Source organism: Ambystoma mexicanum, chromosome 7p (assembly GCF_040938575.1).
Source record: "Ambystoma mexicanum isolate Mex_15411 chromosome 7p, UKY_AmexF1_1, whole genome shotgun sequence".
In the NCBI taxonomy this organism is placed as follows: Eukaryota; Metazoa; Chordata; class Amphibia; order Caudata; family Ambystomatidae; genus Ambystoma; species Ambystoma mexicanum.
Genome location: NC_090939.1, coordinates 20,796,531 through 20,822,442, shown reverse-complemented (window position 1 = coordinate 20,822,442; position 25,912 = coordinate 20,796,531). Strand labels below are relative to the sequence as shown.

Here is a 25,912-nt window from a genome sequence, read left to right as displayed (position 1 = left end):
TTTTGGGCTCTTTCTTCTCGATACGTGGTAAATGTCTACTACATATGATTTTTTAATTTCTCTGAACTTAAGTATCAAGGGATCTATTCCTCAACAGATTGGCCTTGTATCCAGATAAAATGTTGTGCCTTTAGTCTTTCCACCTATTTTGATTGACTGGTGTTTTAGATTTAATTCTTCTGATCTCTCCATTTCTTATTAGATTGGGTCGATGGACTGTTTTGGCTCGGGTACCACTTAATTGCATTTCGTAAGATTTTGGAACAACATCTAGGATTAGCATGCGTTTTCTAAATCAGACTCAATTTTGAGAAATACCCATCGTTCACATGATCCTAGTGGGCCATACGGTATCTTTGGATACTCACATTTAAGCATTTTCATATTTGACAACTACTTCCTCTAGCGTTACTACTGTTTTTCACAACCTAGACAAAATAGTAGACTACACGAGGTGCTCCCACTACTTTGGAGACGGTTGAAATCTGAAGGGAGCCTCGGGGGCAGGGCATTTATAACGCTACGTCCTAGTGGGGCATGCGTGCGCGGCCCAAGACGACGTAGATAGGAAAACGTTTGACACTTTTGTGTCCTATGGGAAACGGCTTTATAAGCTTACCGAGAGTTCCCAGTCTGTCGACGGCGAATATTCTAAGCATGTGAATCCATGAAAGATCCAATGCTGGAGAATTATCCTTCTAGATGTAATGTAAGCTCCCGTTGAAGGGATTTGAACTTGTTATCACTTCCATCACATAGTGACTGGTTGTGTAGACCAGTGTAAAGTTGTGCAGGGGACTGGGGCATCCAGTTTCTTGGATACCATCTATTTTCTCTTGTTCCCTAGCCCATGTGGCAAGGTTGTTTGTACCTCCTCCGCTGCGCCAGAGTTGGTTTTAACTTCTTACTTGAAGTTTTAGCTACAAGTGCTAGAATGCAAATTAAATGGCTGTTCCCACTGACAGACAAGGAAATTGCTGTTTAGCGCAGCCACACCCACCCCAATGTAGGCCCCACAATACTACCAAATGGAAGTTTATGCAGAAATAAAGACAGTTGGAGCATTTAGGGAGGACCTCTTCACTCATGTAATCGGGGGGAGAGGAGGTGGTAAGGGGGACTCAAGCACATGAATACATATAAAAGTGCACATATGTCAACCGCACGTGTGCACACATTTTTTATTTTAGCTTCAAAGCCCCAACTATTAGCATAAGGGGACATAAGAGGGAGATCGAATTGAAATGATGTGATATTTTATTTCTATCGCGCTTGTACACAAGTGTTTCAGAGCGCGACAAGGCAAGGGAGGGGAACAAGGGAGAACAAAACAACGATCTTACTAGACCCAGTGACATTGAGAACGCGCAAGTGCATGGGAGAGGGGGAGGGGAAAAAGTGCAAGGAAGGGGGAGAAGTGGAAAGTGCAGAGCAAAAGGAGAACAGAATTAATAATAAATAAATAATAAAAGCAATAAGTGGTAGTGTAGCCAGCAAGTGCTGAGTTGGCAGCAGACAGGGTTAGTCAGATAAGTGCAGGAAGGAAAAAGGGGGGGCTGTATGGGTACAGATACAGACCCCACTGCAAGTGGTGGCCTGGAGGCAGTGCGGGAGGGTGGCAAGGTGAGCAGGAACCTGGGCACGGAGGACAGAGGGTGGCCCAGTGCATGGTGCCAGGAAAGTCCAGATCAGCAGGGGAGGGGGCGAAGGCAGAAGCAAAGAGGAAGGTCTTAAGGTGCCGGAGAGATGGTTCTCCTCAAGTTTTAGAGTGGCAGGGAGGCCGTTCCAGAGAGAGGCCCCAGCCGAAGACAGATCTGGCCCCAGCCCATTTCTTTGAAAAACGACTGACCCTGAGGGAGTTAGAGGAGCAAAGCGCTGGAGAGGGGAGGTATTTGCGCAGGGATAGCTGAAGGTATTTTGGACCCAGGCCCCAGAAAGCCTTCTGGACAATGATGAGTGTTTTAATTTTAATCCTTGCATCCACTGGGAGCCAATGGAGAGAAGTTAGAGCTGGAGAGATACGATCCCAGACTTGAGGCCAAGTTCCAGAGGGAGGCCCCAGCCGACGACAGATCTACCACCAACTCGTTGCTTGGAGAAGCGACTGACCCTGAGGGAGTTGGAGGCGGATGAATGAAGAGATTGCGAAGGAAGATATTTAGGAAGACAGAGTTGAAGGTATTCTGGCCCAAGATGGCCTTGTGGACAATACAGAGGGTTTTGAACTTAATCCTCGCAGCCACTGGGAGCCAGTGCAGAGATTTCAGTCCTGAGAGATACAATCCCTGGGCTTGAGGCCAAGGACAAGTCTTGCAGTCCTGTTTTGAATAAGTTGCAGAGGGCGGGGAGTAGAGGCAGGAGAGAGAACCATGGCTCTAGAGACAGTGAGCTTCTGGGGGAAGGAGAAAAGGAAGAATACCTCTGAGGAGGTGCAGCTGGTAGTGTGACTTCTTAGAGACGTCAGAGATGTGAGGAGAGAAGGAGAGTGTGGAGTTGAAGATGACCCTGAGGTTTTTAGCCTTGCAGGTGGGAGCAGGAAGAGGGCCAAGAGAGGCCGGCCAGAGAGCTGCAGGGAAGGAGGGAGTGGGTGCGCCGATGAGTATTGATATTGATATTTTATTTCTATCGCGCTCGTACACAAGTGTTTCAAGGCAAGGGAGGGGAACAGGGGGGAGAACAAAAACAGCGATCTTACTAGGCCCAGCGACATTGAGAACGCGCAAGTGCATGGGAGAGGGGGAGGGGGAAGTGCATGGAAGGGGGAGAAGGAACAAGTTACTTACCTGTAACTGTTGTTCTCCAGCATGGGTCTGGCATGGATTCACATGCTCATGAATATTCCCCGTCGAAGGCTGGGCATCCTCGGTAAAGAAAAAATCAGTATCAGTTTCGTTTCTGATCTGTCTTTCTTAGTAGTAACCAATCACTCATCTCTGGGTCATACTGCCCCCAGCCAATGACTGCCCTCTCCCTAAACCCCGCCTCTGGCAGCCATCCTCAGATTCGGTAGCACGCCAAGTGGCAGTATGACCAAGCGAAGAGCCGCAGAGGGGTAGGTGGGAGGATTTGCATGTGAATCCATGCCAGACCCATGCTGGACAACAACAGTTACAGGTAAGTAACTTGTTCCTTCTCCAGCATGGGGTCTGGCATGGATTCACATGCTCATGAATAAAAGAATACATAGCAGTATACACATGCGCAACCACGGGAGGTGGCAACAGGCTCAACATTAAGCAATACAACAACTCAACATTAAGCATCCCTTACCTCCTCAGCAGGCTCACCTTAAGCGAACAGGTTGCGCAGCACTGCTTGGCCAACCCTGAACTCCTCCCTGGAGTCCCGATCGACGCAGTAGAATCTTGTGAAGGTGTGCGTTGACCTCCACATAGCAGCCCTGCAGATGTCCAGCAGGGGCACACCAGACAGGAACGCCGTGGTAGCAGCGATCGCTCTGGTCGAATGGGCTCTCGGACGGCCGGGCAGCGATCGGTTTGCCAACCGGTGACAATGCATGATGCAGCCGGAGAGCCATCTGGATATGGAAGTCTTCGAGAGAGCCTTCCCTTGATTCACAGACCCAAAGTTCACGAATAGCTGTGACGTCTTCCGAAAACTCTTTGTGCGGTCCACGTAGAACTTCAGCGCTCTAGCCACATCCAGCGAGAGCAAAGTCCTCTCGGCCGGCGTCGAAGGCGACGGGAAGAAAACTGGTAACACCAAGGGCTTGTTGAGGTGGAAGTCAGACGGCACCTTGGGCATGAAGGAGGGGTGTGTCCTAAGCACTACCCTTGTGTCATGAAAAGTCAAGTATGGAGGCTTGCAAGATAGGGCCTGAATCTCTCCCACTCGTCGTGCAGAGGTGATGGCCATGAGGAACGCTGTCTTCCATGACAGGAACTTCAAGGGCGCCGAATGCATAGGCTCGAATGGTGCTCCCATGAGCCTGGTCAGCACCACATTGAGTTCCCACGCCGGGGCTGTAGCCTTCACCGGCTGGAATGAACTGGAATAGTCCCTTCATAAATTCCTTTACCAGGCGATGAGACCACAAGGACGCCCGTCCCGTAGTCCTGGTATCTCGGGAGATGGCAGCCAGATGTATTTTTATGGAGGATTGGGCCAGTCCAGCTTTGGCCAGCGACAGTAAGTACAGCAGCACTTGAGGGGCCGTAATCTGCAGGGGGTTAATCTTCTGTGCACGGCACCAGACAGAGAACCTCTTCCATTTATGACTAACACTTGAGAGTTGAGGACGCCCTGGCCTTTGCAAGAACCTCTCTGCAATCAGCCGCGATATCGTACCCTCCAAACTCTAGCGCTGCAGGAGCCAGGCCTGCAAGTTCAGCGACTGTGGGTCGTGGTGTAGAATGGCGTCTCCTTCTCTGGAGCGAAGATCCGTGTCGGCCGGCAGCCTGACTGGCGGGGACGTTGACAAGTCCAGAAGGTCCGGGAACCAGACCTGCCTCGGCCACGCCGGTGCGACGAGGATCATCCTGCACCTGGACTTCTTGAGCTGGCTGAAGGCGGAGCAGCAACGGCAATGGAGGGAACGCGTATAGAAACAGGCCGTCCCAAGGGAACGAGAAAGCATCGCCCATGCTCCTCGGCTGTGGGGACCTGCTGGCAAACCTCTGGCACTTGAAGTTCGCTGCCGTCGCGAACAGGTCGATCTGGGGTTTGCCCCATCGTTGGAAGAGTCAATCCACTTGATCCTGTCGCAGTTCCCACTCGTGGCACGAGCGCAGCTCCCTGCTGAGTAAGTTGGCGATGGTATTTTTTATTCCTGCCAGGTGGAAGGGAACCAGAAACATCCCCTGGGCGACAGCCCAGTGCCACAGATCCTGGGCCTCCTTGGATAGGGCTGGCGATCTGGTGCCTCCCTGCTTCCGTATGTAGAACATCGTGGTGGTGTTGTCGATGAAGATCCTCACCACTTTGTCCTTGAGGGACGGGAGGCACGACTTGAGCGCCCAGAACACTGCACGGAGCTCCAAGATGTTGATGTTAAGAGACCTCTCCTCCAGGAGCCAAAGGCCTCTTGCGTGGAGATCTCCGGTGTGGGCCCCCCCAACCCTCCAGAGAGGCGTCCGTAGTCACCGTCTCCTGAAACGGAGGGGTTTGAAAGTCCATGCCCGTCGTGAGGTGAGCCCGGGTGCCCCACCATAGGATCGCCCAACAGAACTCCTCATTGAGGGGGATCCTGTCCTCGAAGCAGCCCCCCGCCTGAAACCAGCGGACGTCGAGGAACTCCTGTAGCAGATGCATCTGAAGTCTGCAAAGGGGGACAAGGTAGATGCATGAGGACATCATCCAGAGAAGGGACTTGATGGACCTCACCGTGGCCACGTTCGTGGCTAACAGTCGCCGTACCTTGCCCAGTATGGTTTTGGTCCTCTCCTCTGAAGGGGTGGCCAATTGCTCCACTGTATCGAGCTTTGCCCCCAAAAACAGTGCTACTTGCGACGGAACCAGATGGGATTTGGGGTAGTTGATGGAGAACCCCAGCTCCGTGAGCAACTGGACGGTCCTCGCCGTATGATCGACGGCGAGTTCCCTTGACCTTGCTCGGATTAGCCAGTCGTCCAGGTAGGGGTAGATGTGCATCCCCTGCAGGCGCAGCCGCGCCGCCACTGGTGCCAGGCACTTGGTGAAAACCCTGGGTGCCGACTTTAATCCAACGGTAGGGTTCTGAATTGGTAGTGGCATCCTTGAACCACGAACCTGAGGAACTTCCTGTGCCTTTTTAGAATGGGGATGTGAAAGCTGGATGTCCAGCGACGATAGGAAGTCGCCTTCCTCCAGCTGTCCCAGTACGTGCTGGAGGGTGACCATCCTGAATTTCTGCGCCTTGATGTATTTGTTTAACCGGCGCAGGTCTAGGATGGGGCGCCAACCGCCCGTTTTCTTCCTGACGAGGAAGTACCTTGAGTATACTCCGGAGCCCTGGAGCCTCCTGGGGACGAGCTCGATGGCACCTTTCTTGAGCATCGCCTTTACCTCCAACAGCAGTTAAGGGACGTGATTCTCCTTCCTGGCCACGGGAGGAATGCGAGGGCACTTTAGGAATTCCAGCGAGTGCCCGTTGGCCAGGGTGTCCAACACCCAACGATCGGTGGCGATGGACTCCCACACCCTGATGAACTTCGTCAGTCGGCCTCCCACTGGGGTGCTTCGGTGGGGGCCCGACCACCCGGCCGGGTCATTCTTGCTTGGAAGCGGCCTTGCCTCCTTGGCTTCCTTGGCGACGACGGCGGGAACCCCCTTGCTTGCCGCGACCTCTGTAGGCCTCCTGTGAAGAGGAACGGGCCACCTGGCGGTAGGTGGAGGAGCCACCGCTGGATCCTTTGGAGGCACCCTGTCTGCCTCCAGAGCTCCGAAAGGGACATCGCTGCTGAAGCACCCCAAGGGCCTGGGCCGTCTCCGAGACGGTCTTGATGGCCTGTAGAGACTCATCCACCGCCTTACCAAAGCGGTTGTTGCAGTCGAACGGCATGTCCAACACTCTGGCCTGGACGTCCTGGCCAAAGTCTGTCGCCTTGAGCCATCCTCGTCGTCTGAGGCAAACTCTGTTGCCCAGTTGGCGAAATCCAGTATCGGCAATGTCCGTTGCCACCGTAATGGCGTGATCCGACGCCACCTCGCCCTCCTGCAGAATTTCTAGGGCCTCCGCCCTTTTGTCATCAGGCAGGAAATCTAGCAGGGGAGCTATCTTGAACCAGAGCTCCCTGTCGTAGCGGGCCCCGATCGCTAAGGCATTGGCCGCCTTAATCGTCGTCGCCGCCGATGAGATGACTCGTTGTCCCATAGAGTCCAACTTCTTACCCTCGCTGTCCGGCGGGGAAGTGGAAGTTGAAGCCGCCGCGCCCGCTGCCGAGACGACCGAGTCTGGCGTGGACTGGGCCCAAGGCACAAGGGGGCGGCATCAGGGACTCGGTACTTCTTCTCGTACCTGTCCCTCTTGGCGGGTGTCGTGGCAGGGTTCTTGAGGACAGCAAGCCCCTCGTCCCAGATGCCGTCGAGTAAAGGCACCACGAGGACCGTCTTCCTCTTAGCCTCTCGTCGTTGGTACAGAAACCCCTCCTTTTTCTGTTCTTCAGGGCAGAGCTAGAAGAGCTCGGATGCCCTGGTTATGGCGTGGAAAGAGCCAACCTCGTCGGCTGGGGACGCCCGCGGGAGGGGTGACGACAGGATGTCTGCTGTGTCATTACCGCTGTCGTCGTCCGTCCCCGTCTCCTCTCCCGGCGAGAGGGATGAGGGGTCCACCGTCCTCGTGGGCACGAAGGGCGGAGAGGGGTGGACTCTCCTCCGCTTGTTCGGAGGGTTTCCCCGACGGGCCTGGTTCTGGATCCTCCGTAGAGGTCCGTGGTAATCTCGTCCTTATCTCGGTACATAAGGATTGGATTGCCAACAAAATGGCCGCCGAGCTATCCTGGGGCTCGGGCAATGGCTGCGACGGACGGGATGGCCGCTCCACTGGGCCCTGTTCGTCGTCCTCGTTGCTATCTTCGATCACGTCAGCCGGGACCGCCCCCTGGGATCGAACCTTCTCGAACCTCTCGTTGAAGTTTATGAACCTCCCGTTGAGGCCTATGGACCTTTCTTTGAGGCCCCTCTCTGTCTCCACCAGTTCCTCCCCAGAGGCTGATTCCGAGTCTGTAACGGCCACCGCCCCCCCCCCCCCCTGTTTTTCAGCCGGGGGCTTCACGGGGGTCTTAGCGGTGGGCTGGAAAGAGGATTCCCTCTGCGGCGGCAGGGATACTCTGGGCCCAGAGGCCGTTTCCATTGGCGTAGTCTCAGCCGGCTCCGCCAGGGTCGCACAGACCACTTCGGTAGAGGCCTTAGCCGGGTGGATCAAGGCCCTCACCACCTTAGGTGCGTCCTGGGCCTTCGCCTTGGGGGGAGGGTCAACGCCTCGCTCCCCCTTCTAGTTAGACCGGTCCGCTCCAGCGGCCTACCCGGGTTCTCGGACTTCCTCTTCCCCGAACCAGAGCGCTGGCTCGAGGTCGAACGTGCCGGGGAAGTAGCACCCTGCTTGGCAACCGAAGAGCCCGACCTTTCGGCGCTCCCGGAACCCGCGGACTCGCGGTCCTTGGCCTTCTGCTGGACCCCGTCGCCGGGGCACCCTCAAAGGACTTAGAAGCCCGCTCAGACTTCTTCTTTGCCTTCTCACTTGCTGTGCCCTTCTCCAGCCAGGTGGCGAGGCGGGAACGACGATCTGGTTTGGTCCGTTCCAAAAGGTTCTTGCAGAACGCACAGTCCTTCTCCACGTGCGTCTTGTCCCCATGGAGGCAGTAGAGACATTGCGAATGCTCGTCCTCCTTGAAAACGTTATATAATCCGCATCCAGGGCAGTTCCTGAACAGCTTGGATCCGGGCGTTGAGCTCCCTTTGTTCTGTGCCATGTCCGTTGAGGTAGGCCGTAGATCTTCCGGAATCCTGCAAGAAGTGTAAACTCGACGAAAACTTCACCCTTGAGGGGTGTAGAAGAATTCCGAAACGGGTCCCTGTTATCGGAAGTAGAAACGGTGCATCTTGAGGCTCAATTCAACCGAAAAAAAAGAAAATCTCCTGAAAAAATGTGAAAACAGTAAAGAAACTCGAGAGCTAAACACAAGGACTCCCAACACTTGAGCGTGCGGTAAAAATCTGAGGCTGGCTGCCAGAGGCGGGGGAGAGGGCAGTCAGGGAGAGGGCAGTCATTGGCTGGGGGCAGTATGACCCAGAGACCAGTGAGTGATTGGTTACTACTAAGAAAGACAGATCAGAAAGGAAACTGATACTGATTATTTCTTTACCGAGGATTCCCAGCCTGACGACAGGGAATATTCACGAGCATGTGAATCCATGCCAGACCCCATGCTGGAGAACAAAAATAATGAAGGCAACAAACAGTTTTAGTGCAGCCAGCAATTTGCAAGTGCTAGGTTTAAGGCGGCAGACAGGGTAGGTTTGATAAGTGCAGGAAGAAAAAAGGGGGGCTGTATGGGTACAGATACAGACCCCAGTGCAAGGGGTGGGCCGGAGGCAGTGCTGGAGGTTGGCAGGGTGAGCAGGTACCTGGGCCCGGAGGACAGAGGGTGGCCAGGTGCACGATGCCAAGAGAGAACAGATCAGCAGGGGAGAGGGGGAGCGAAGGCTTACTGGCATTAAGGTAGAGGTCATTGGCGGCACACCAATCCTGGATAGCAGACAGACATTCAGAGATGGGAGAGGAGGAGGCCAAGGGCCTATGATGGACAATTTCTGTCTCAGAGTCTCACCTTCCCACCGCCCTGTAGTGTGTCTAAAACAGATGGCCTCAGGCTCTATTAGCCACTGCTCCCTAGCACCAATTAATGAGTGCATGCAGGCAGGCACAAATTAACGCCCTACACAGGCTGCTGCAGGCACGATGTGGCCAAACTGTAAACAGGAACACCATGCATGACTGGGACGATGTGATGGCTAGTGCATAATGGGAGGGGGATGCACCACAACACCCATCATGCATTGGCCCAAACTGACCCAATGGAAGCTCTGCCGTGACAGCCTGCTCAAGCTGCTGGCAAGTACAAAGTCCAGTTTTCTGCACTAGCCAATGGAACGCTGACATGTCTTCCCTCCCCTGGACCTGGTGGGAATAGCTGGGTAAAGCAATGCCAAGAACTCTATGCTCTCAGAAGAGGTCTTGCTGCTAGCCCTGAACACCAGACAGAGGGCTGGTAAGCAGTAGATCCCTAGGCCTACTGCTGCAAAATAATGTACAATCTGGGAACATTCAACCAAGACCCCAGGCCTACCTGATCCATACTGCCGAGCCACCATCTGCACGACCTGGCTACTGAACATGCGGCAACAAATAAAGGTCCGCTGCCCTGCACCCCAGCATCTGGTCAACTTTACCTCTGGCCCAGTAGACCTCTGGTAACTTTAACAGTGCCCTTCCTGCAGGAGAGCCGCTTCCACTACCGCCATCATTAGCAGTCAAGTAGGGACTGACTCTGGCACTGGTGCACGAAAACTTCCAAAGATTTCCACACTTACTGACAGCAAGTGCTGAACACTTACTGTCTTTGCGACATAAGCATTAAAACCTAAGGGATAAGCATATTCCTTTTTAAATAAATGTTGACTTGGGACACAAGTACCCCCAATTGGTCAACGTTGGTACCTGGAAGATTCAAAACTCTTCTGGTGACCTTAACTTGGCTGGGTAACATCAGAATTTACACAGTATCTATTTCAGAAGGTTACTTTGCAATTATGCATTACCCTTTTTCTACACAGCAAGGCAGATGTTTTGATCAGTAGTACGTGTACCGTCACTTACTCCAGGGTTTTAAGGGGTATACTGTAGCTTTAAATGCCCAGGTTGCCACTGACAGAGGGCTGAGAAAAAGTTTACACTAACCATGTACCAGAGCTATGGGAAGGTGGTGGCGAGGACCAAGAACACATATGGAACATTATGGCGAGCAGTGTACCCGAAAGCGAAGAATGATTGTCAGGCCCTCCTTACCAAGTAGTGTTTCTCAAAGGCGTCCACTGAAGACAATGCTTCCTTCAGCTTCTTGTAGGGGCTCTGGGCAGTATTTGCTGCAAAGGAAAGGGAGGAAAACATGCAATGAGTGCCCAGAAAACACCCTCAGATCCTTAAACCCCTCATGCAACAAGGCCACTTTCAGGTGAGGTCAGCCAGAGACCAGGTGTGTGTTGAGCTGTAGAGCTACAACTGGGGACCGGAAAACAGTCACAAGTTCACAAAATCAGCAGGAGCTTCAATGGTCACAAAGCATCAGTGAATCCAACTGCAGCATCATGCCTCTGAAGGGTGACGTTAAGGAGTGCAATGGTGCAGATTTCAAAACAATATTTTCAAAGTCTTATATTTAAAAATCAACTGAAAACCCAATTACACATGACGAAGGGACTAGTCCAAATAAACATTTTGAAAGTGGTGTTCCTCGTAGAAATAAACTAGCGGGCCACTTCGATTTTGGGAGCCCATGCAGATCTCCTAAACCGTACATGAAATACATTGTGATGATGCACACTTTTGTCCGACTCGGTGGCAGTTCTTTACATAGAACTGTAGTTGATCATGAGTCACTCCTAGATAGAACTGTGTAGTTTAGCATGAGCCACATCTAGATAGAACTAACCCAACTCCAAAATCTCAACTTTCCGCATACACTTCTCATACAGAAACCCACATGACCACTTCTCTGCACAGCAATCCGCACGTACTTCACCACACCAAATAGCAACAGACAAACACACAAACCGACAACAGAATATGGGAATTGCCACGGACTGAAAAATCGCACTCAAGCTCAGAACGGTGCAAACTGAACTGAAGCTGCCAACAGGACATCACAACTCTCACTGTCCTAACCTCACTACACCCTACTAAGCCTCCCTAACTCCACCTTTTTCAGATATGCCAGAGCACCTGGGGACCACTCCGGTGGTGACGGTGCGCGGTACAAATAATTCTAACATCAATATTAAAACAGACTGTCATGATTTTCTTGGATTGGAGTGCTTTTCTGCAACTGTGAGGAGAAACAGTGTATAAACATGGTTTAATAATTGAAACTTCATTTTCGGCACGCTACGTGAGCCTGTGGTTCTTACAGGGTATCCCCTGCAAGTTTTCTTGTTTAGATTAGGCCTTGTGCTAGGGGCCGTTTTTTTGCCACAGAGCTCCACATACACAAAGTAACCTTCAGAATCTTTAAATGAATACCCAGATCAATTTGAATCAGCAGTACTACATTTTCTGTTCTCTACATTGCTCACTGAGGGATAAGTCCCCCCCCCGTCCCCATCTGTCGATGAGACACCCAGAGAACATACCAACTGTTTTGAGATCCTGATCTGATAGCTGGGAAAATGTTTTTTAGCCTCACTTATTTTAACTCTACCAGTATAGGGGAGCCCTGTCCCCCATTGATAGCTTTGGTACAGCACAACTTCCTTGCTTATGGACAACAGTGCAAGGTAACATGGTTTCCCCTCTTTCTCCACCCCTACGAACATGTGAAAGCACCATCTGGTGCTAGGCTTTGCACATACAGGCTGGCGGGGTGGAGAGTAGATTGGGTAACCTAGACATGGTAAGACAGTACATTTACATCTTCAACATCAGTATCCAGAGGGTTATGTGAATGGGATGTCATGGCGCTAGAAAGAAAATGGGGGAAAAGGTTGACGGAAAGAGGTATGTTTTCAGCAGTTTCCTAAATGGACGATAGCTGGAGGACCATTCCACAGTCGGGCGGTGGCAACTGAACAAGCTCTACCTCCAATCCTGGAGCGGCGGAAGGAAGGAACAACAAGTAAACTAGCAATTACAGAATGTAGCTGCCGTGTAGGAACATACTCTGCCCCTTGGCCATGCAACGCACAGTGTACCAAGCAGAGGGACTTAAAAGCAATCCGCTGGGACCCAGGCAGCTATGAGCCCCATATGAGGACCCTGTGGCTACTCTTGACGCCATGTTCTGAAGGCGCTGAAGTCTCTGGACTAGAGATTTAGGCTGTGCCAGATATAGCGAATTGCAGTGATATAAACGACTGAGAACTAAGGCCGCAACCACAGGAGTGCAGAGATGGACTGGAATAAGAGGAAGCACCTTAAGTAATTTTAGATGAAAATGGCCCGCCTGACAGACTGCCGCCACTTGAGCCTCCATCGAAAGTGAAGCAGACACAATCGCACCACAATGCCACACAAACGATAGTCACAGTATTGCCAAACCTAGTCTAGCACATAGTTCTGTGATGAATCCAAAGTCACACTACACATTAACCTATACACCTAGAGGAACCAAAGCAAACACACCCAGAGGGCCACAAAAGACAAGAATAGATGTTGGTTGATTGGTCCATCACATTACATTCCTAGGACAATAAAGTGACACCTTAAAGAGATGCAAAGTAATGAAGTATTTCACAGTGACCAGAGTGGAGTGTAAAAATCAAGGGCACATGCGAATATTCCAGCCTTTGGATCTGAAACCCCAGGGACCCGTGGGAGAACCCAGGACACATGTCCAGATAAGCACATGCATGTATACCCACTTTGTTAAGCACTTCATTTAACTGTTCAAAGTTGCCTACGAAATACAGGGCAAAGTCAGTAAGCAGTTCTGCGTCTAAGGTGAAAAGCAAGGTAAGCCCAGTTGTAGCACACTAGAACAGAGCTGGCAGCAACCCAACCCTAGGGTCACTAGAGAAGACCCCTTTTAGATATCCCAGGATGGACACCCAGTATCTCGAGGAGGCGATGCAGCCAAGCAGGATGCCGCCTTAAACTCAAATGGCAAAACAAAAAATGGCAACATGCCTAAAGAATTCTTCCACAAGGATCACTGAGGGAAAGTATCAAGAATAACCCACCAACCCATGGCACGAGATGAGTAGTCACACTTGTGGCAGTTACAAGAAGGAGGGAAGGCGTGCCGGAAACCGGCACTAGAGAAATGATTACCCCTCACTACTACGACCCTAGAAGGAGTTTGAGTTGCCCAAGGTGCCACACACAATGTTTTACAAAACAACATTTACGTAGAGAATCAGTAAATGTAAAACGCCAGACGCATCAGCGTACATGAGATCAAATTTTAATTATTTGTAGAAAAATTTAAAAAGACAATTCATACATTTATACAATAAAATGGGTACAAGGACATGGGTATCATCGTTGTTTCAGACACATAGAACAAGGCTACATAAGAACAAAGCAAAAACACAGGCAGGGCAATTTAATGAACCCTATAGTCCTATAGAATACTTATGAAAACGCCTAGCTTTAGACATTTATTGAGATGTAAGGTGTCTACATGTTTCAGCCAATAATAGAATTGGACATTTTCTCAAGTGTCCATACAAAGATAAGTATAGTGGCCATCTTCAGGACAGCAAATTTCTTCATAGTAGACCTTTTGGTGCCGACATCATAAATTGATTATCACTGGATCGAGTGTGATCAATACAAGATCAATCAATGGCTTGTGGCAATTACAACTGGAGGTCCTTAAAAACCAAGTCAATGGCGAGGAGACATCTTAGTGTGTTAATCCAAGTGGATAGCGGAATAATTTTGCAGACTGAACGAATTCGTTGTTACGCGGGGGCAGTGCTCTTCTAATTCAGAACAAAGTGCAGCCTGTTGTGGATGTCGGGTTTAGCAGGCCCAGAAAGCTCTGATGCTCGATGGCTCCCTTGAAACGTTCAAAGATGCAGTAAACCGATGTGACGGCTAGTTGCCAAAGATTGCCGGCGTCTAACTCACGCGTCTAACTCACGCAGCGTGGGTATTATGCTGTGCAGTCAACGGTAACGGCAGCTGAAGTTTAATGCAGCCGTGTCGTACGGGGCTCAGCGTTCAGTTGTTCCCAGTACAATCGTAGATTCACGAACACGGTGTTACTCCAAGATTAACCTTGGAGTAACATCGGGTGAGCCCTGTACGACAAGGCTGCATTAAACTTCAGCTGCCGTTACCGTTGACTGCACAGCATAATACCCACGCTGCGTGAGTTAGGCTGTACTTTGTTCTGAATTAGAAGAGCACTGCCCCCGCGTAACAACAAATTCGTTCAGTCTGCAAAATTATTCCGCTATCCACTTGGATTAACACACTAAGATGTCTCCTCGCCATTGACTTGGTTTTTAAGGACCTCCAGTTGTAATTGCCACAAGCCATTGATTGATCTTGTATTGATCACACTCGATCCAGTGATAATCAATTTATGATGTCGGCACCAAAAGGTCTACTATGAAGAAATTTGCTGTCCTGAAGATGGCCACTATACTTATCTTTGTATGGACACTTGAGAAAATGTCCAATTCTATTATTGGCTGAAACATGTAGACACCTTACATCTCAATAAATGTCTAAAGCTAGGCGTTTTCATAAGTATTCTATAGGACTATAGGGTTCATTAAATTGCCCTGCCTGTGTTTTTGCTTTGTTCTTATGTAGCCTTGTTCTATGTGTCTAATACAACGATGATACCCATGTCCTTGTACCCGTTTTATTGTATAAATTGTCTTTTTAAAATTTTTCTACAAATAATTAAAATTTGATCTCATGTACGCTGATGCGTCTGGCGTTTTACATTTACTGATTCTCTACGTAAATGTTTTGTAAAACTTTGTGTGTGACCTTAGGCAACTTAAACTCCTAGGATCGTAGCAGTGAGGGGTAATCATTTCTCTAGTGCCGGTTTCTGGCATGCCTTCCCTCTACACGTTTACTGTCCCTTTTTGAGAAGCGCTTCCCCCGACAACAAAATATTTTGGGACTTGGCCTCTTTTAGCACAGTTACAAGAAGGAGAAAAATTGAGAACAGCACTTTAGCAGGGCTTTTAACGAGATACGTGGCTACACTGGCCTATATTGAATGTAGACCAGTCTAGCCAAGTACAAACACTTGTTTTACCCTTGATGCCAAGTATAAAATGTCATGCCACATTAAGAAAGCAAATGCAGACTAGCACACCTTTACTTGGTCTTGCCAAATAACACTTCTGTTTGCGTTAGCCTTGATTGAAGGAGAAGGGGGTGTCAGAGGGAAATGTCCAGAGGAAGGGTGGGGTGGAAGAGTGAACCGAAGGATGTGCAACTAGCAGTAACAACCTAGCCAGTAAGCTGAGGAAGTCTCGCCAGGGCCAGGTCAGGCAGAGAAGTTGGGAGCAGGCCAAGAAGAGTACATTGGGGGCAGGGAGGCGGAAAGGGAGGAAACTGTTTGGGTCCATGATCAGGAATGCTCAAAGGGACTTCTCACTGTGCCTCCCTTTTCTTCTCCAAGGCGGCTATGGACCCAATGACCAGTTTGCTGGAAACCCTACTGTCAAACGTTATCTTTTTGGGTACTGAACCCAAGAAGCCCCCAATTAGTGAACATTAAGGATGAAGAGTTGGGTAAACAGTCGAGAAGCACAGAGGGGTGAGGCAACGAGCAGGGCAGGGTTAGAGCTACGAAGGACACAGGACGGACTGTCTGGGAAAGCAGGCCATTCAAATGGGTCATTTTCTGAAGACTACATTTTATTTTTATTTTGTCGATGCAAGGCAATTTCCCCCAAATGAAGAGATGGAAACTGAGCACTCTGGTCCTGTGACACTGGGCAGACGTCGGGTAGCTGGCTCTTCACCAATGGACAGCCCCTACCTGTTTGAATGTTGCAGGTTCTTTTCACTGCACAGCTTGGTCTCATCCAGGTGAACTTTTATCCAAAGGAGAGGATCCATTGCTGAATGAGGAACACCCGAAGACTGCTTCTGCAACCAGCGACCACCATATGACAAAGGTCTGCCTTCTAATCGACAGGGGACACCTGGAAAAGATGCCACACTCCCTTTGGACTGGTGTGCACAACTAGTCTGGAGTTCTACTTTGCAGTCTTCTGAAGAGTTGCGATTCTGCAACTGGTTTGCATTCCTTCAGGGACTGGTCTGCCGCTTTGCACGAGCAATACCTAGTCTTTGGGGTGTAAACAATGCAAGCATCTCATCTGCATTACTGGGCCCTCATCACCTTGCTGCTGCTGTCCTAGCACCGAGTGACCCTACAGTGTCCAAAGAGCACAGAGGAAACCGGCATCGAAGAAACAGGAAATGACCAACACGCTTTGTTGCACTGTGAACAAAGAAGACTGGCCATCTGGGCAGATTTCCTCGACCTGGCCTGATCTTGGCACTGGCTAATCTGCAGCAGGGCCTCTTCACAGTGACATTGCCAAGCATTTGCATTCTGCAAGCAAGGCAGTCTACAAAGGGTAGAGTGGGAGGCGAACACAAGACCGCTTTCCCCAACCACTCCACATGAAAATTGGCAAACATTTACCCAGAGAGAAGGGCAGAAGCTGCTCATCTAGTGCAGTAATGGCACGAAAATCAGGAGAACGCCCAATCGGATTCCAAGAGACAGCCCATCGCGTATGCTACCTTCACAACCTGCACACAAGGGCAAGCCTCAACCGCTTCTTGACAAGACGTGAGTGTTAAGGAAAGAACCAAGGGACAGGGATTGGCAAGAGCAGCGGTTCCGGATTCTCATGTAGCCCTGGCAGTACACCAAGCACTTAGCCTCATTGATTTTAGGATACTCTGCTATAATTTACAGTATGAATATTTTAAAAGGATAGATTATTTACCTTAAGACTGTCAAACTATAAAAAATTATGAAAGAAGTCATCTTGGAGCAGTGCAAACACCACACGCACTTTCACAGACGGTGAACTCCCAAATCAAAAACAAAGTTCTTTTTTTTTTTTTATTTAATTAAAGTGTTTATTGGTTAATTAAAACCTTATACACTACAAAAGAAAAAATGTTATATCAACCAAACACAAATACATATTACACATACAAAAAGCATACATCATATTACTCGCTTCCAAATATAAAAGGCTGCCCCAGTAAAAACCTTAATCTCTCCATCATAAATAACTGACCAAAATTGGTCAGTTTCAATCCTTTGCATGTCCTCTACGAAATGTGCATACCCTTTAAAATAACATTCCCTTAGTTTGGTACATGAAGTTAAAATATGTCTTGCTGTCTCCACCTCTATATTACAGTGCCTACACAATCTTTCTGCACGGGGAATATTTGTTCTTGCCCCGATAAACAAAGTTCTACTAACCACCAAACAGTCCACAAGTGAATAATGCAGACTTAAAGCCATGTTGGTCAGAACATCAAAGCCAAACATTTATTATTCATTTCCATGCAAAGGTTTTTCCAAGATGCATCATGGGAAAGCATTGGAGGATTCAAATACGCTACGACAAGCAGAAAGAATCAGCAAGAAAGCCTTTACAAGACAGACACAAAAAGGTGTCCCAGCAGAAGTCAGCCCTTCGTTGGAGGCGGTGGGTCAAAGTAGGCTGTGGGCCTAGAAAAAAGTGCATTCATATCCTCAGGTAGGTATGAAATTGGGTATAGGAACAGCTGCAGCTATGCAATGCTTTTGACTTTCTCTGCAAACCAGAAATATAGCGGAGAATTCCGAGAGTTCATTGGATAGTGTGAGGGGTCAGTAATGCGAGGCAAACAATGTAATGATTTTTCAACATACACCATTTTATTTTAAAAAGAAATCTGATCAACATGCCTCACTAGCCCTACTCGGCTGAAGATTTCCCTGCCTAACCAAAGCTAGGGGTCACTGGCCCTCACACTAAGGAACGCATACACAAAGACAATATAACATCACATGAACAACATTCACAGCCTCTGAATAACCTAATGTCCTGCTGATTTCCCTTCCCCAGGATTCAAGGTCAATTCTGCTAATGTTCAACAACGGAAAAAAATGTCTCAAATCAGTTCTTGATGTTTCAAAGTCAATGTAAAGGTTTGTTGGCCAAAGTTCAAAACCTTTCTCCTTGGTGAAATATCCACTTTCCACTTCCCCCAAATAGCACCAATGGTAATCCCAGCCACGATGCTTGGTCACCTCCTCAAGGAGACTTGCCACAGTCCACAGCTGCCAAGAATGCACAGACCTTGGTTAACAGTTAGTATTCTTTTAGTTAGAGTTTATTTTTTTTAAAACTCTTTATCATAATTTTTGCAATAACTTAGTCAATATAAAAAATAACGGCTCACAAAAAAACAGATCACCACATCAAAAAGAAAATCGGTACAGTGGCTCGGTCCTCTGCCTCCCTTCATACGACCTCATGCACTTATACATTCCTATTAGTTAACCCGCTCCAATCCAGTCCGTCTGAACTCAGAACCTTCATCAACATTGGTCAATCTTGGTGATGCATGCCCCTCCCCTCCAGTCAATTTTGTCTCCTTTCCCCATGGACCACCCACCATTAATCCTCCCATAAACTCTATCTGTTCAAAGGTCAACTTCAGCAATCTTCACCTGGATTTTGGGTTTGTGTGATGAGGTATTGCACATACGGCCCCCAGATGTCTCTAGACCTAGCTCGGGGGTGCGTCAATCTGCCATATTCCGCCACCGTTTCATGACAAGTTATCTTCTTGCCATTGCTCCATATTTGGGCCCTATTTCTTTCAGATAATCTTTTAGCCGAAAGTACAGAAACAAGTCTAAAGACGTAAGGTCCCCCTTACTCTTAATTTCATCTATCGTCAGAAATTGCTCTTCTGGGAATAAATCCTTAAAGCAGGATATGTTCAAACGCTTCATACGCACATATAGCCCCTTTCATTGGTTACTGACACTCCTGGGATGTATATAACTAGGAGGCTCAGAGTAGATGATAACTTCCCCTTTTGTTTTGTGCTCGATACAAGCCCTTGACCTGCAGGTCAGTTCCACCATTCTGGTCAGCTTCGAGGTTCAATCGGACGCTGTCAGTACGACTGCTCTCAGAAGGAATGGGCTGCAAGGGACCCCTCTACCTCCAAATGTCTTCTGTCTGCCTGGTCTCCAAACCAATATGGGAGAAAACCTGCCTGGGCGGCTTCGTAGTGTATTTCTTAGTCTGCCAGTCCCCACCCCCTCTCTAATGGGGCCACCAGTTTCTCCCAGGCCACTTGCTCTGGTTTGCCGCCCAGATGAACTGCAGAATTCCCAATCGTAGCTCTATGAAGTACGCCTTTGGGGAGTGGCAGGGGCATATTAAGGAACACATACAGGAAGCGCAGAAGTAGCACCATTTGAACTAGCGATATCCTCTCGTAAAGGTTAAGTGGCAATTCTATCCGCCGTTGACCTGCCCTGTTCCAGCACCCGTCGATAATTGCGCTTGTATAATTCTGTCAAGGATCGTGCAATTTTTATTCCCAGATACCGAGTGTAGGTCTCATGCCACTGGAATCTGCACTCGTCATTGAATTGTCTTGTTCGTGCTGTAAGCAAGAAGAGTACTGATTTTGTGGCATTGATTTTTAACCCAGAGAAGTCCCCAAAGGCCGCCACATCTCCCATAATCGAATCCTATGTTATGCCTCAGGTCTGTGACCGGGAACCAGATCATCCACGTAAAAAAGGGAGACGACTACTATCCCTCTGTGGAGGTGCCACACCCCAATTACCTCAGCTAAGGGTTCAATCGCTAACAAGAACAGCAATGGCGAGAGATGGCACCCCCATCATGTGCCTCACTCCAAAAAGGTACAATGATTGCAAGTTGGCCTTTCACTCGGACCCTGGCACTGGGCAAGGTATAAAGCAAAGTAACAAGGGCGACAAATCTTTCCCCCAACCCCATCCTGTGTAATACTGTAAACAGGGCCATTCCACCAAGTCGAATGCTTTTGTGGCATCCAACAGCGCCGCCACTACATAATCGTCTTGTCGAACCACCAACATCAGCCCAAACGCCCTGCATAACCCGTAGGAGGCTGAGCGACCCTGTATGAATCCCGACTGGTCCGCTTTCACACATCTGTGCATCAGCGGGGCCAATCTGGATACCAGTATTTTTGCCAAAAAAAGTATTGTGCATATTAATAATGGATATAGGGCGATAGGAGGAGCAATCATCCGCTGCTTGATCTGGTTTCACTAGCACCACCACCGCCTCCTTCAGTGACTAAAATAGCTGGCCATCCCTCAAACATTGCCGATACACCTGTAGCAAATGTGGAGCCAGCTTTCCAGCAAAGTGTTTGTAGAACTCTGCTGTATAACCGTCCAGATCCAGAGCTTTCCCTGATGACAATGATTTGATTGCAGACTGGACCTCCTCCAGTGATACGGGGCGGCCCAACCATTGCCTCTCTGCCAAGCACCAAAGCTGTGCCACCTGATCTCCTCCTGCCTTACTGCCATTAAAAACGGGATGTCTTCCCGATTTCTCTCTCTTAACACGGACAAAACCGAAGTTGTATTCTTTCCCTCTAACTCTCTTCCCTCTCCCTCTCCTCCCCCATTCATTCACTTTCCTCCCTCCAATCTTCCTATCTCTCTTCAAGCTCGTAATTTAGGGGTTCTCTTTGACTCCTATCTCTCCTTCTCCCAACATTTTCCCTCACTTCCCGCACCTGTCGCTACCACCTCTTCAATATCCGCAAAATCCGTCCTTCTCTCACTTTCCACGCTACTAAACTCTTAATCTCCTCCCTCATCTTCTCCCGCCTCTTCTTCTGCTCGTCCCTACTCTTTGGGCTTCCTACTTCTCACCTTGCCCCACTTAAATTAATCTACCACTCTGCTGTTCATACCCTATGTCTACTTACCACCCGTGACTCCATCTCTACCTCTCTCTTCCCTTGGCTGGCTTCCTTTTCACTCCCAACTTAAATTTCAATTTCTCTGCCTTGTCTTTAAATCTCTCTATGGTCTCGCTCCCCTTTATCTCTCCTCCGTTCTCTCCTTCTACTCTCCCTCCCGTTCCCTTCGGTCAGCTGACCACTTCCTTCTCACTGTACCTCCCTCCCCCTGTGCCTCCTCCCGCTTCTTCCAACTCCTAGCACCTCTACACTGGAACTCCCTTCCTCTTGCTATCTGCTCTACCCCCACCTGCCCCTCATTCCGCTCTTCCCTTAAATCTCTCCTCCTCCATTCTCCTCCCTCAATCACCTCCCCCCACCTGCTTCCCCCCTCTCCTCCCTATTCTTTCTCCTAAATACTCCCCGCCTGCCCCCCTCTCACCCTCCCCCTTCCCTCCAACCATTCCCCTCCCATCCACTCCCTCTCCCCAACCTAACTCCCTCAGTTAATTGCTCTTTTCATTGTTTTGTCAATTGATTCATAATGTATTTGCTTCAACAGTTATTGTTTATCTAATATGTTGTTCAATTGTACAGCGCTTTGGCGTAAGGCGCTTAATAAATAAATACAAATACAAATCCAGGTAGCCACCTGGCTCATGTTACGATACTCTAATGTGTGAGGAGTAGAGGGGACTATTAAATGCCCAGAATTCCTGGACAATTTATGCATTACCGAATTTCTCCTCCCCTTGTTCATTCCTAAAGGATAAAACATGTCCCCTAGGCGTATCCGATCTCTCAGCTCTCGTAAAGAGCCTACCAGTGTGTTGCACATCCCCATATTGCCGCACTGCCGAAATCCCAGGGAGAAACCTCACTTGCCTCTGTTCTAGCTCTCCAAATAACTTCAATTGTTTTTTTAATCTTAGCCTCTTAGCCTGCCTGGCTGGCATAGTCACCAACACCTCTGCTTGCAGTTGTCCTATCCGAGCCTCGCTACCTGCCAGTTGTCGAATTTGCTTCAATATCCTCCCCCCCCCCCCCCCCCCCGACTCCTTTGAAATGCATTCTCCCCCCCACTCTCCCGATAAACCATTAAAAACTCTCCTATAGTGTTGCATAGGACTCCACTGCCCCCACATCCTGCTCCAAAAAGTAATAGACGACCCTGAATATTCCTTCCCGAAATACTCCATCTGTCAAGCCTTCGCTCTTGAACACCCAGGGCGGCCTCCCACCTATTCTACCAAGGTTTCCACTGAGTCTTGATTGGGGCCATAGTAATTAATCAGGGTGAATACTCGCCCTTGTATAGTCCTATGTACCATTAAGGCTCGCCCCTCTTGATCCTTAACATGCAAGGTCAACCAGAACCCAACTGTATTTTGCAACAGAATAAACAACCCCCTGGAGTATGAGGAAAAGAAGGAAGAATAGCAGCGATAACCCCAAACTTGCCCACATGTTGCTTCTCCCTCTGGTTCAATTGCGTCTCCTGAAGGAACGCTATGTCCACTTGATGACGTTGCATTTACAGTATTACCTTGCAGCATTTAGAGGGACAGTTCAGGCCCCCGACATTTCATGCGATACTAAGTGTGTTAGCCATCGTGTCGTGACAACTTACCCATATTTCCGACACTTCCCCAATGTGCAGACTGACATTGGCCAGCGAGGTAGAGCGACACCGGAAACCACCGCCTTCGCCAAACTCCCCTTCCAGTCCCAATTCCCCCCCCCCACGCACCAGCAACCCCAAACTGCCAGTTACACCCTCCCCCAACAACAAACATATGCTCACGCATGCGGGTTCACCAGGAACCAGTCGCCCAGCCAACCGCCCCCCCCCCCCCCCCATCAGCGTACATAGCTCTGTCTGCCATTGTTAACCATTTCCGCCAATAGCCACAGCCAACCAATGATTCTTATTTTATGGGGAACTACCTCCTTATTCATTGTTACCTCTGCAACGAGGTTCTCTGGGCAGTGATTCGAGAAACGTGTTCACTTCATCCGGGGTATGGAAAAACATCACTCGGCCATCGTGTTCCACCCTAGGTTTTGCGGGGAATAACATTGCATATTTAATGCCACTCTCCCGAAGTCCATTCTTGACATAGATAAAGGTCTTCCCAGATGACTGCACTTTGTCAGAGAAGTCTGGGAAGGAACGGTGCGCGTTGATATGTCAGGGAACCTCGATCTCTGGCTTTCCGCAGGGCAAGATCTCTGTACCGAGAGTTCCGTAGTCAAGCAATTATCGGTCTGACTAGTGCTCCTAGCACCAATCTCTTTCCTCTGGGAATGCGGTGGGCTCCCTACACGAATAATATAGCTGAAAAATCTTCACCTCCAAGTATCTCCCTCAGCATCTACTTCATATTGTGCTTGTCCGCTGCCTCAGGCACACCTATAATTCTCAGATCGCTTCTACGGGGCCAGGATTCAAGATCTCCCCGCTTGTCTGTTAATTCCTCGAGAGCCTTGTTAGCCAAGGCCAAGTCTATCTTGGCGTTGTAGGATTCGTCTTCGATGGTGGATACCTGGCCCTCATCTAAGCGCTCTGTGTTTGCCCAGGCATACCTGCATGTGGTCCACTTTAGATGGGGAAAATGGACACCCTGACATGTAGTGACTGTATACGCTTGTCTGCACTTGACCGAGCATCTTTTTAATGTCATTGAGTGCTTCCTCCTGGGTCCACCTCTGAGGGCTGAGTGGCACCACCCGGGGCGTCCTTCCTGAGGCCAGGTGCTTGGCCATGGAGGGAACCGCAAATTGCAACTTCGACTGTTGCTTGCCAGTTTTAGTGATGTTGACATGGCGTCACTTTCCATTTGTGGTATTCTCCCCTCCCCATTTCAGCCACGTCTCGCTTGTGCCCTCCAGGGACCCCACACCAAACAAGGATATACTTAGCCCTCTCTTCTCTGATGTTCTACAACCTCCTCAGTCTTGCTGTTCCACGCCTCTCCAAGTCCTCAAGGTAGCAGGTCAACCCCGCACCACACCTTCATATATTGACTTCTCCAGGCACCAGTCCAGTATGACACTAGAGAGTGCCAACCCCCGATTTCTGCTTCCAGTGGTAGGGAGGGGGCACAAGCAAGAGCCAGGCACTTGCAGACTCACGGTTTCTGGGGGGTCTGCACCCTCTCTCACCTAGGGGCCACGGTATGGGTCAGCACCCAGATAATAGTGTTTGTCCACTCCCAAGTATGGGTCTCGGTTAATGGTAGGCACCTGTCTAAGTGGCAGCGTTCTCTTCTCCTAAGTCATCTGGGTGTGTGCAGGTCTGCGCCACCAATCCTGGCAGCTCCCTTAGTTGGATCTTTTACCCCCGAATGTCCAGCCCTGCAGGCTTGCCCCTCCAAGGATCTATGTTGCTATGCAGGCAGAAAATCGCACCTTATCTGCTCCAGTCCACAGCAAGGAGGTGGGGGGGGGGAGAAGAGGAGCAGTGGGGGGTAAGCCATGGTGGACAATCTTTCCCCTCCAGCAGTGCTACAGATGGATATAGCGGTTCGACGCACCGTGTTCCGTACCCCCAGCTGGGCCACCGTCCCCACCATATGCCGCTGCCAGGTGGATCCTTCATGGTGCTAATAGGCATCCTGGGCCGCCTCTGCTCCACAACCAGTGCCTCCAATGCCCCCCCTCCCCAGCACTCGGGACACTGGTGGCTGTGTGGGCAGCCTACGTCGCCAAGTCCTGCCCTTCAAAGCCACCGCAAGTTCCGGCGCTGGATGGTGCTCCAACTCTGGGCCGCCCTCTTCACTGTGCACCCGGACTGCTCCCTGTATGCTGTGGGATGCGCTCCTCTGTCCATCACAATGGCGGCAGGTCTCCAGTTCCTCGCGCCGGAATCTCTGGGGCTGTATTTTCTTTCCGCTGTGCACAGCCAGTTCAGGTGCTTCATTCACCAGAGGGGGCTCTCGCCTGTCCCTCAGACTTTCTGTGGGTGCCCCCCACAGGTTTAAACAGCACCTGGCAGCAATTAGGATTGTGGCAATTCGGATTCCGTCAGGAATCTATCCAGATGGTTGGGGTTGCTCGGGAGCTCAGAGGCCGGCAACCATCTTGACTGGGCTCTCTAGCGTCCCTCCCGCCCATAGATTTAGAGGTTACAATGGTATATTTGTCAAGATGACTTCTCATTGCTGATGCTTCTACTTTAACTTCACTTCTACTTGATTTACTAAGAACAGTCACCTTTGTCTCACAGTACCCCACTTTTAGACTACTATAATGTTGCATCCACCGACAACCAGATATATCACCACAGCTTCAGTGATTTGTATTTCTAGATAGGCTTTGACAAGATTCACTTCAAAGTACTTCAACAACTTCAAGTAGCTGAATAACGCTTAAAAAGGGGCAGCCTTTTTGCCTCTCTTGTCCGTCTGCCACAGTAACAACCTAGGTTTGCCTTTAAGACTCCCTTCTCTCCGTCTTCCACAGTCTCTGGCACAACAGGTTGTAACAACTTCAAAATAGTCTTTAGAAGCAGCCGGTTTCCCTTCCCACACTTTACCTGCAACTTTCTACCAGTTATCAGCCAAAGTAATTACACAGAAGCCTCAGTGCCACTCTTAGCTTCAGGTAATGCTTGTAAACGAGTAGGGTAAGCCAATGAAACAGCGATTAACTTCACAGTACAATTAGATTGCTCTTGAACTCTGGGAAAGGCTGGTTTCACCAATAATGTGTGGAGACTCTTGACTTGGGCAATGCTTGTTCACTTCAATAACAAATACCCCTTCAACT

At 49.6% G+C, this 25,912-nt stretch overlaps 1 protein-coding gene across 1 annotated transcript in view; it reads right to left on the bottom strand.

Annotated features, from left to right (window-relative positions):
• TRAPPC10 (trafficking protein particle complex subunit 10) overlaps nucleotides 1-25,912 on the bottom strand; it is a 1,566,314-nt gene that overhangs the window by 859,251 nt on the left and 681,151 nt on the right. Inside the window, exon 10 of the mRNA XM_069635677.1 lies at nucleotides 10,505-10,581. Within this exon, the coding sequence (XP_069491778.1) occupies nucleotides 10,505-10,581 (77 nt within the window). The remainder of the gene's footprint in view (nucleotides 1-10,504; nucleotides 10,582-25,912) is intronic.